The sequence below is a fragment of the Vulpes lagopus genome, chromosome 9, assembly GCF_018345385.1.
Source record: "Vulpes lagopus strain Blue_001 chromosome 9, ASM1834538v1, whole genome shotgun sequence".
Classification (NCBI taxonomy): Eukaryota; Metazoa; Chordata; class Mammalia; order Carnivora; family Canidae; genus Vulpes; species Vulpes lagopus.
The window spans coordinates 47,757,613-47,769,681 of NC_054832.1; the positions used below are offsets into that span (position 1 = coordinate 47,757,613).

The 12,069-nt window shown below is 34.4% G+C and overlaps 2 protein-coding genes across 4 annotated transcripts in view; one reads left to right on the forward strand and one right to left on the reverse strand.

Moving 5' to 3' along the window:
• WWP1 (WW domain containing E3 ubiquitin protein ligase 1) overlaps positions 1 to 12,069 on the reverse strand; it is a 178,518-nt gene that overhangs the window by 36,278 nt on the left and 130,171 nt on the right. The window lies entirely within an intron of this gene.
• Positions 1 to 12,069, forward strand: part of RMDN1 (regulator of microtubule dynamics 1) — a 49,349-nt gene that overhangs the window by 32,481 nt on the left and 4,799 nt on the right. For all 3 annotated transcript variants that reach the window (XM_041768536.1, XM_041768538.1, XM_041768537.1), the window contains 3 exons: positions 7,033 to 7,122; positions 10,036 to 10,091; positions 11,851 to 11,938. In XM_041768536.1, the coding sequence (XP_041624470.1) occupies positions 7,033 to 7,122; positions 10,036 to 10,091; positions 11,851 to 11,938 (234 nt within the window). The remainder of the gene's footprint in view (positions 1 to 7,032; positions 7,123 to 10,035; positions 10,092 to 11,850; positions 11,939 to 12,069) is intronic.

A 12,069-nucleotide genomic window follows, 5' to 3' on the forward strand; every position in this document is an offset into this window, starting at 1 on the left:
TACATGTGAATACCCAATAATCCCAGTGCCATTTTCGTAGTTTGTCCTTTCTTAGTTGAATATTCTTAGTTCCCTTGTCAGATATTAGTTGTCTGTATATTCTTGGGTTTACTTCTGGGTTCTCGGTTCTGTTCCACTAGTCTATTTGTTTTTATGTCACTATTATGCTCTTTTAATGACTACAGCTTTATAGAATAGCTTGTTCTTTCTCAGGATTTTGTTGACTATTCTGCGTCTTTTGTGGTTCCCTATAAATTTTAGATGTGTTTTTTTCTACTTCTGTGAAAAATGCCATTGGTATCTTCATAGGGGTTGCATTGAATCTGTAGATGGCTTTGGTAGTATTTCTATTGTAGCAATATTAATTCTTCCAGTCCATGAATGTAGGCTACCTTTCCACTTATTTATATTTGATTTCTTTCATCATTGTCTTGCATTTTTCAGGAGAGAAATTTTCACCTTCTTAAATAACTTACTCCTACTTGATTATTTTTGATCTTTTTTAAAAATTGGATGTTTCTTTTTCAGAAAATTTGTTAGGTTATAAATTGCTACTGACTTTTGCATGTTAATTTTATATCCTATAGCTTCACTAAATCCATCTAATCAAATGGCTTTTTAGTTGAGTCTCTAGGACATTCTGTATATAAAATCATGTCATGTGCAAATAGACATTTTTTTTCTTGCCTGATTGCTCTCGATAGGACAAGTACTAGGTTGAATAGGAGTGGTAAGAGTGAGTACCCTTGTCTTGTTCTTAAAGGAGGTTTTCAACTTTTCTACCTATGGATTTATCACATATGGTCTTCATTATGTTGAGATATGTTCCTTCTATCTCTAATTCAACTTTTTGGAGTTTTTATCATGAATGAATGTTGAGTTTTGTCTATGTTTAATATTTGCTAAATTTGGTTTAGTATTTTATTGAGAATTTCTGCACCTATATTAGGTTTCTTTTATTGTGATGTTTTGTGATGGTATTGATATCAGAGTAACACTGGTGTCATAGAACACTTAAGAAATGTTCACTGTTTTTCTATTTTTGGGGGAGAGTTAAGAGAAGTGTGGTGTTAATTCTCCTCTAACATTTGGTAGAATTTGCCAGTGAAGCCATCTGGTCCTGGTATTAACTTTGTTGAAAGTTCTTTTGATTACTAACTCTGTAGTATTACTTATTCATTTATTCAGATTTTGTTTGTTCTTTAGTCAGTTTGACTGTTCTTTCTAGGAATTTTTTCACATTTGCTAGGTCACTTAATCTGTTGCCATACAGTTATTTTGCTATTCCCTTATAGTCTTTTATTCCTAGGTTTATTACTGAGGTTAGTAGCAATGTATGTCCTCTTTGATTCATGATTTTAGTAATTTTTCTTTTTATGTCTAGGTAATGGTTTATAAATGTTGATCCTTTCAGAGAATTAACTTGGTTTTGCTACTCTTCTCCATTTTACCTATATTTTATTTAATTCTGGGAATGCCTCAGTGGCTCAGCAATTTGGTGTCTGCCTTTGGCCCAAGGCATGATCCCAGAGTCCTAGGATCGAGTCCCACATTGGGCTCCCTGCATGAAGCCTTGCTTCTCCCTCTGCCTATGTCTGTGCCTCTCTGTGTGTGTGTGTCTTAAGAATAAATAAATAAAATCTTTTAAAATTATTTATTTCCACTCTAATCTTTATTATTCCTTGTTTCTACTTACTTGGCCTAGTTTGCTCTTTTTTCTAGTTTCTTAAGGTCAGTTTATTGACTTGATCTTTCTTTAAGGTAGCCATTTATAGTCATAAGTTTCCTTCTGAATACAACTTTGCTGAATCCCCCACATTTTGTTAGGTTGTGCTATTTTTGTTCTTCTCAATGAATTTTTAAATTTTTTGGTGATTTTTAAAAATTTGACTCATTAGTTATTTAGGAATATGGTTTTTTTAAAAAAATATTTATTTGAGAGAGAGCAAAGATAGGGAAGGGGAAGAGGGAGAGAGAGAATCTCAAGCAGACTCTCTGCTGAGCATGAAGGCTGCCTTGGGGCTGGATCTCACAACTTTGAGATTGTGACCTGAGCTGAAACCAAGAATCAGACACTTAATCAACTAAGCTACCCTAGGAATGTGTTGTTTTAATTTCCACATAATTGTGAATTATCCAAATTTCCTTCTTTAATAAAATATTTTCATTTCATGGTGGTCAGAACGTACTCTGGTTTCTGTCTTATAAAATTTGAGACTTTTTTACATCTTAATATATTGTGTCTATTTGAAATTTCCAACTATGTAGTTGAATTGTCTTTTTCTACCTTCAAGTCTGTTAGGTTTTGCTTTATTCTGGGGCTCTGTTGTTAGGTGTATATCTGTTTTTAATTGTTATATGTTAATAATGTGTTTCTTTGTCTCTCATGTAATAATTTTATTGTAATTTTGTGTCTGATTACCTAATTCTAATTAATACCTAATACCACTTCAGCTCTCTTGTGAGTATGAAACCATACTCATGATATGATTTATGCATGATAAAATTCCCCCTTTTTACTTTTTTTTTTTTTTTAATTTTTATTTATTTATGATAGTCACAGAGAGAGAGAGAGAGGCAGAGACACAGGCAGAGGGAGAAGCAGGCTCCATGCACCGGGAGCCAGACGTGGGATTCGATCCCGGGTCTTCAGGATTGCGCCCTGGGCCAAAGGCAGGCGCTAAACCACTGCGCCACCCAGGGATCCCCCCCTTTTTACTTTAAATCTGTATACCTCTGAATCTAAATTTTATTGTAGACAATATATACTTGAATCATGCATTTAAATACATTCTGCTAATCTTTGCCCCTTAATTGGAGAGTTTAACCCATTCACATGTAATTGACAAAAATAAATTCTTTTGTAATTCTGCTATTTGTTTTCAATCTTTTGTTTCTCAAGTCCTCCATTAGGGTCCTTTAGTATTTTATTTTTAAAGATTTTATTTATTCATGAGAGACACAGAGGCAGAGACATAGGCAGAGGGAGAAGCAGGCTCCCCATGAGGAATGTGATGTGGGACTTGAACCAGGACCCTGGAATCCCAACCGGAGCCAAAGACTCAACCACTGAGCCACCCAGGCATCCCTGGGTTGATTTTGTTGTACCATTTTAATTCCCTTGTTATTTTTTGTACTATATAATTTGAGTTATACTCTTGTGGTTATCCTGAGGAAATCTAATAACATAATTTGTAACAACCAAGTTCAAAATTGGATGTCAACTTAATTTCAGTAGTATACCAACTTTGCTCTTGTATCTCTGTTCCCATCCCCTTATTGTGACCAAATCAGCTGGCATTTTGATCTTGGACTTCCCAGCCTCCAGAAATTCTGAGTAATACATTTCTATTGTTTTAGCTACCTACCTTAGTATTTTGTTCTAGCAGCAGAAGCCCACTAAGACAGATGTCCATGGTACTGATTTGGCTGTTAATCTTATTGAGGACCCTTTGTACATGACAAGTCACTTCCTTCCTGCTGCTTTCAAGGTTATCCCTTTGTTTCTATCTTTGAGTTTGATTATGCTATTTCTAGTTTGGATCTCTTTGAATTTATCTTACTTGCAGTCGTTTGTTTTTATCAAAGTAGGGAAGCCCTTGGCATTTATGTTTTCAAATATTCATTCTACCTCTTTATCTCCTCTCCTCTCCTAAGAGACTCCTCTTATGTGTATTTTGGTAGGTTCTGAGGTATGTTCATTTTTCTTCATTCTTTGTACTTTCTGTTCCTCATACTGTGTAATATTAATTGACTATTATCTTCAAGTTAATCTAATTCTTCTGCCTGTTTACAACCACCATGGAGTCCTCAATTCAGTGTGAATTTTTAATTTCATTTATCATACTTTTCAACTCTAAAAACCTCTTTGGTTCCGTTTTTTAATTTATGTCTATTGATAATTCTCAACTTGATATAATATTGTTCTCATAGTATTCTTTAGCTCTTTAGACGTATTTTTTAGTTGAACATAATAGAAAATCTAGGATGTCCAGCATCTGGGCTTCTTCATGCATAATTTTGATTGTTTTTTTTCCTCCCGTGTGTGTTATACTTTCTTATTTTTTTTGCATACTTTGTGATTATTTGCCAGAAAACTGGACATGTTGACTATTATAATATGGTAAATGTGGAAATCAGACTCCCTCCTTTCTCAGAATTTGTTGTTGCTGTGGCTAGTATTTGTTTTTTCTTTTTAAGATTTTATTGTTAAGTAATCATCGTACCCATTGTGGGGCTCAAACTCACAACCCCGAAATCAAGAGTCACATGCTCTACTAAGTCAGCCAGGCCCCCTCTATTCTTTTTCTTTAGTGACTTTTCTGAATAAATTCTGTAAAATCTGTATTCTTGGTCATGTATAGCCACTGAAGTTTCTGTTCTATTAGCTTAGTGGTCAGGTAATGATTGGACAGACATTTTATAAAATGCCTGGAATCAAAATCTTTCCCAGTCTTGGTCAAGGGCTCTGTGTCTATGTTGGGACATACCTTTAACACTTAGCTGGGCAGGGTAAACTGTACCTTAGTTTTCACTTCCTGTTTGTGAAGAGACTTAAGGTCAGCAGATGGTAAGTTTAGGGCGTTCTCAGATCTTTTCTAAGCATGCACACATTTTTGAGCATATATGTCTTTTGATTTTCAGGGATATTTTGGAGCCCCCCCCCCCCCAAATGCTTTGCCATTTAATTTGGTAACAATAATTCACATTTCACTCTGCTTTCAAAGCATGACATTTGAAGTTTTCTTTTGACATATGCATTGGTAATAAAAAATAAAATGTCATGGTATGGCAGTATGTGTGGCACTCAAGAAGCTGTCAGGTTATAACTCTATCATTGTGATTCACAGGGTATGGAGTGTCAATGGGAATCTCTTTAAATATCACGTATGATCTCATATCACAATTCAACCCTACCGTTATTGAGCAAAAGCAGCCATAATCAATGCATAAGTGATGAGCATGATTGTGTTCTAGTAAAGCTTTATTTTTGGGCACTGCAATTTGAAATGAACCTAATTTTCATGTCATGAAATATTCTTTTAGCTTTTCTTTATTGAGGCTTTTCAGAGCCCTTAGGGACAGCTTTCCCTAGTCTTTTCTCTCAAGCTTTTCATTAGTCTATTTGCTGGAGACAGCAGGAATCTAAGATATTAGTCTGTAGATTATTCAGCAAATGTCCTCTGCCTCCCCCTCTTCTCCTGAAGTAACTTTATCACTAGGGCCTTTTCAAGTTAGGTGTAATGTGTACAAGGCCAGTCTTCCAGGGAGCCACCTAATGGATTAGAACAAATAAATACAGTTCTCCATGAATGAGATCTGTTCTGTTCCGTCTGGTACTTGGAATGGAGGGCTATTTACACAGCTCCTTCTGAGATTGGGAATGTGGGATAGGACTGAAGTAAGATAAAACAGCACAAAATTCACTCTTCTCACTAGGAATGAATCTGTTACTTTGAATAAGCATCCCTACCCAGGTCATGGTAAGCTTTAGGTTAATTTTAGACTCCCAAAAAAAACACTGATTCTGATAATTGTTGCTCATTTTTATTCATTGCTTTTATAGAGGAGAATTCAGAGTTCTTTACTTGCCTTTTTCACTTATGTCACTCTGAGTCTTGCTTAATTTTAATCCAGTTGGCAATCTGCCTTTCACTTGGGGTGTTTGGACTATTTGCAGTTAATGTGATTAATGATGTTTTTGGTTTTTAATTTCCTGTCTTTCTATTTTCTATTTGTTCCATCTGTTCTCATTTTCTTCTTTTTCCGCTGCCTTTTGTATTGGTCATTTTTTGGATTACATTTTACTTAGGTGATTGACTAAATAGCTATAAGTGTATTATGTTATTTCAGTGGTTGCTTTAAATTTTATAGTCTACAATAGGTGATACACACTTTATGTGTTAATAACTGCTCTTTGTGCTGTTACTCTGATACATCTTTGACATATGTTAAAAATCTCAGAATACTGCCAATCTAATCAGGGAAGAATGTTTAGGATTTATGCATAAGCTTATGTTTGCTTTGCATATAGTGAGATATGTATCAAAAAAGGTGATGTTATCCAGAGTAAGTGGGAGATAATCAGAACACCAAATCTGAAACCCTGTGACCCCTCTAGTCATCTGGATTTGGCAGTTGGGTAACTCCTAGTGGAGAGTAAGTGGAGCATCACCTATAGAGGTGTGTACGTGGATACACATGTATGTCTGCTTTAAGTTATACTTTTGAAATTTCAATAAACTTAAGATTTTGATGGAGAATAAATTTAAACAGAAGTTTGTTTTAGTTAAAATCTTTCTGGTTATAGTTATTAAAACCCTACACAGATAAACAAAAACAAGGAAGGTGTTTTTTTTATAAGGAACTTACTGTCTTTCACAGAACCTAAAGGGAGGGTGCTTTGGGTGCAGGAAAAACTGGGCCTTATTTCTGAGGCTTCATTATTTTTCTTCTTTGCTGTTACCTGCAAATCTTTCTCTCTACAGATTTTTTTTTTCCTCATTCTGCCGTGTAACTTTCTATAGCACTTGAGTTTATGAAGCTTGGATATTTTGGATTTAGTGCTTTAGGGATGAAAGAAAGATTGTCTCAGTTTTAGGTGTGTTGTCCCAACTGTAGCTATAGGGACAAAGTCACAGTTAACAAATGTGGCTCTTATTACACAACAGTGCAGATGGAAAGATAAGGCAGCTTGCAGAAAAGAGGATGAGGAAATAAAATGATATTCAATTGCAAATTTTTCTAAATTTATACTCAGGTCATAAACATGTATCATTATCTCCCCATTGTGTTGATGACTTAGAGATTCTGTTCTTTACCTTGTATTATAGTTTTCTATAAACATGTCCTGTCCTTGAGTTCCTTAGGGTCATGTCTACTTTTCTTTGTATATGACAGTATATTTAATACAGTTTTTAGACTAAGTTTTTGTTGAATGAGAATGACTACTGAGGAATATTCATTTTTTACCTTGTATTGAGTGGAATGTTAGTAGAGTATTATTCTTATGTGTTTTTTTCTTGTTTTTAGTGGTATGCAATCTGTATTAGTGATGTTGGAGATTATGAAGGCATCAAGGCTAAAATTGCAAATGCCTACGTTATCAAGGAGCATTTTGAGGTACTGATGAATTTTAAAAGTCATTAGTTTAACAGATTTCTGTTTCACTTATCTATTACTGTATAGCAAACCACCTAAAAACTTAGAAGTCTAAAGCAGTGGCAGCTTATTTTTCAAAATTTTGTGGATTGACTATGTAGTGGTGCTCTGATCTGTCTGGTGTAGCTGAGGTCATTTAGACAGCCTCATTCACCTCTCTTTTTAGCTGAGATGGATGGAATGCACAAGATGGCCTCTTATGTGACGGTTTCTCTCTACTTTTCTTTGCATTATTTAGTAGTCTGGCTCAGGCTTTATAGCATGGTAGCTGGCTTCCAAGAATAAGCATTCCAAGATAAAATTCCAGCGTGCAAACTTTACCAGGCCTCCATTTTGCATTACACTTGGTAACTAAACAAGTCATGTGGCCAAGATAAGCGGGAACTATACAAAGTCCTGAATACTCAGTGGTGTGGTGTAAAATCTAACACAAGTGACAAACCACTCTCAGTAGTAATGGTATTGTTTACAATTATTATCTCTGTGTATTTTGTGTTTTAATATTTTCCCCTAAAGTTACTTATAGTAAGCTTTTCTTAAATGCTTATTTCATGATGTGCCATACATACAATACTCCTGAATAAAGGGCACTAAAAATTCAGCATATTTATTTCTCTTTTGATATTGTAGACCATCTCAAAAATACAAAGGAAGAGAATATGATAGAAACATTCATAGGGAGACTGCTAGATAAGCTAATGGCCTTTCTGAATTTTGTGGTTATAGTCTCAGTTCCTATTTTACACAATGGGCTGGGCATCAGGAGACCTAGCTTTAATTCAGGCATCAACAGTATATATACAAACACGTGTATGTGTGTTTATGTGTATACATACATTTTTTTCAATTTAATATGCGACAATTTTCACATTTTAAGACCTTTGAAATAAGAATGCAATATAATCAGTAATATCTTATAATAGGCAGTACTTTTTTTCTTTTTAGTGATACATATAATAATGATGTGTAGTAACTTTCATGGTCTTAGATTCTGTGAAATGTCATAATTTGCTCAGTGGGCATTAAATAAATTGCCTAAATTATTCTGTGCCATAGTATGTAGAAATATATGACAAATATCTTCCAATATAAATAATGAAAAATTGCAGAGGCTATATTAATGGAAACAGGCTATAGATTATTTTTTTTTTTAAATTAGTGTTTTGCAGATTTCAAACGTGTATGTGTTGATTATATTTTTTAAAATGATAATGGTTAGTATTTACATACTAAGAAGATCATTTATATTATTATTCCTAATTTGATTATTATGTCTAAACCCATAGGAATTACTATCCTTGGATTGTTGTCAACATTTTAAGTAATCTCCTCACTCAGTGTGGGGCTCGAGCACAGTCCACCAACTGTGAACCAGCCAGGCACCTCTATCTTTGGATTGTTTTTGAGAACAAACTAATGGCAGGAAGAACTATAAAAGAAAGGGTTTGCTTGAGAGTAGTCCCTCTCAACCCATCCCATAAGAAAATTCTCTAAGGCATCCTTGCATGTTATGAATTCTAATTCTCTCTTGCATCTAGAATGGTACTAGCTCTACACCATTCTTGGTAGATTGGAGAAAATAGTTATTCATATAATTTTTTATAGGGCTTAATTTTTTAGTGGAACTCCATTTAAGAAAGGTTGCTTAGTGTCTAAGTTATGTATACTTTAAAACATTTTGTTATAAGTCATATCACTATTATTTGATGGAAAACTAAAATAGAGTCAGTGCTCTTACCCATACTAATGAAGCAAGATTTCTGCTAAGTCCTATCTAGTTATTAGCCTTATTCTAGCTATTGCCTCTATTATTGCTAACATTAATTAATGTCAATAATAAATCGGTACTTTTGAAAAGTAAAATTAATGATGTCGATTTTAGAAGATATTACTGTGTTAAGTACCTCCTATTACTTGCTCATTTAATTTCACCACTATTCTATAATGTAACTACTACTACTCTATCAATTTTATAAAACAGCAAACTCAGGAATGGCAAGAAGAGAGAACTTGCCACAGTGAAAAAGTTAGAAGTCACTGGAGCTGTGATTGGAACACTGGTAGTCTGGTTTTTAGGGCCACACTGGTAATTAATACAAATATTTTAAAATGTGTATCTCACACATTACTGACTAAACGTGAAAATGTAGATTTACAGGAAAACCTAAGATGGGAGGTCTCGATCTTTTTAAAAGGGTCTTTAATTTTTAACATTAATCAGATTTTTCTGAGTGGCTTTCGACAAATAATGGAAAAAGGAGAAGTAGTTGCTTTAAAGTTCTGTAGTTTATGCTTTATATTTACACATAGGACTTTCATATAGTAAATAGAAATTAGGGAGACATTATCAATGTATTTTATATTATGCATAGTTATTTTACTAATAAATGCTGTGAATGAGTAATATTTATTTTTCCTTTGTTAAGTACAGATGGTGAAGTTGAACAAATGTACATATAGGAAGCGACTGTAAAATTATTATGTACTTTATCCTTCTTTTAGGAAAGAATAGTTTAATCCATTATTCATATAGGTCTTGCCAAAAAGCATCTCCTTATTTTTTCTCTAATCTAGAAGAAACGTTGAGAATAGATTATTGTTTTCAAAATTAGATTCATTTACAAATTTCATGTTTTTTCTCATACTGATAAACCCTTTAGTTGCTGAACTTGACTCTAATACAAGTCATTATCAGTGTACTGAAATGAATTTAACCACATTAAAGAATGAAGAGGAAAAAAGTTGGTACTATATAAGAACTGAAATGCAGAGCTGCCAAAAAAAAAATTTTTTTAACCATGACTTTTTTCAGCAAACATAGTACTTATTTGTGTTTAGAAAACAATTATGATTGACTTTCTCATTTCTTATTAGAAAGCAATTGAACTGAATCCAAAAGATGCTACCTCAATTCACCTTATGGGTATTTGGTAAGAACATTTCCTTAAATAAATAAGTATTTCAGTGGTAGTATGATCTTACTTTGTTTTGTTTTTAATTTTATTTTGTAGTATATAAAACCAGATGTACTTAAGAAGTATTTGGTATCATGAGTGTTTACTTCATTTATATTCACTAGCAGCTGTGATACATTGTTAGAGAATACTAAATTTGATTGTGATCATATTAATTATTGTTATTCAGATCTTTTAGAAATATATATTAAAATGAAAAAGGCAGTAAAACTTTTTGCTGGACCTTGAAATTCCCTTTGTTGGGAAAGAATGTTCTAACTTACCAGGCTAACTGAAATTGGATTAATCTATATAGCAATACGGTTCGATGCCCTAAGAGGGTCTTTGCGATCTTCAAGGTTTGTCAAATACAGCCTGATTCATCTGAGGAATAATATAATCTGACTTTCAGTATCTTTCCATTTGTCTAGTGTATAACATTGATTTAAGAAGCTTTCTTGAAAAAAAAAAATTAAAAAAAAAAATGAAGCTTTCTTGAGACAGGTTTGCCACTGTTTTCCTCGGGTATAGTCTGCAGACCTGAATATTTTGTCTTGTAAAAGGTGTAAATGGCCTTATATCAGACTCTTTAAAAGGAGTTACATATCCTTTGGGATAAAGGAGTGTATTAAACTAACAAGATGCTTACTGTGGACTAATAATAATGGGAGACAGTCACTAAGTCAGATGCTAGGGAGTAAAGATAAATAGTGTTTACTTCACTGACTTTTTTTTTTTTTTGAGGGCTGGAACTGAGATTTAATATTAAGAATAAAATGATCTCTTTAACAATCACTATGGTAGTAGGGAAGCAGGAATCCTAAGAATCGGGAAAATGCAGCACCTTTCATCTCTGGCTCTTGGAGATCTGCAAGCAGCTCAGAAAGTAGCTTGGCTCAGTCACCGTCCATACGTAACTAAAGCTCCTTGGCTGAGTTTCTGCATTTTCGGTGTGGAGGCTCAGGGCTGGCAAGCTATTCCAGGGAACTTGAAGGGCTTGCCTCACTCCTTCCCAGGCCCAGTGAGGCCAACGATGTCAATGGTTAGCCAGTGCTGAGAGCCTGAGCCTGCTGCTGGCCTCCTGCTCTGCACTTAGCAGAGGATAAAGAACGAGTCCAGTCTAGCCCCCAACCCACTGGCTGAGAGGCACCCACTGGCTGAGAGGCACCCACTGGCTGAGGTTTACTTCAGTGAGTTCAGACCCTTGTCAGAGATCCAGCACTTCTTTCCCTCCCTATAGCAGAAAGTTGTCAAGACCTTTGGATGTTAATCATTTGCCTCACTCCTAAATAGGCAGACTTAAATTGTTGTTTGCCATTGTTTTTTATATATACATCATGTTTAGTTTTGTCATTTTTTTTTTAACTTCTCTGAGTTAGTTTTTCTTACATAAAAAAAACAGGGGTAATGATCTTACCTCATGTAGTCATTGTAAGGAAGAGATAATCACTGAGCACCTGAAGCAGAGTAAGCACTTAGTGACGAATGATATATACTGTGTTATCATTACTAGTAGTGGTGCTTACTAATGTTTAATCACAGAACACACTGTAATTGATGGATCGATACAAGTCAGTGTCTAGTCATTCAGTGGGAATATTAACCTACTGGCTATTATGCAGAGTGCAAATTGTTTAAACGTACAACAGGAGAAGATAATTTTATATCAGTTAAGATGCTTAGTTTTCTGAAAGAGAAAAAGTACAATTGAGATGTGTATGTTATTTCTCTCTAGGTGTTATACATTTGCTGAAATGCCTTGGTATCAAAGAAGAATTGCTAAAATGCTGTTTGCAACTCCTCCTAGTTCCACCTATGAGGAGGTAGTGTGCTGTCCTTTGTTAAGTTAGTACTGATTTCTTAACTGCAGTGCATTCTACAGGGTCAGGATCTGGAGCTCTGATCAGTGAGGCATTTGAGCACATTTCTAACTATCCAGTGCAACTGCCTTATT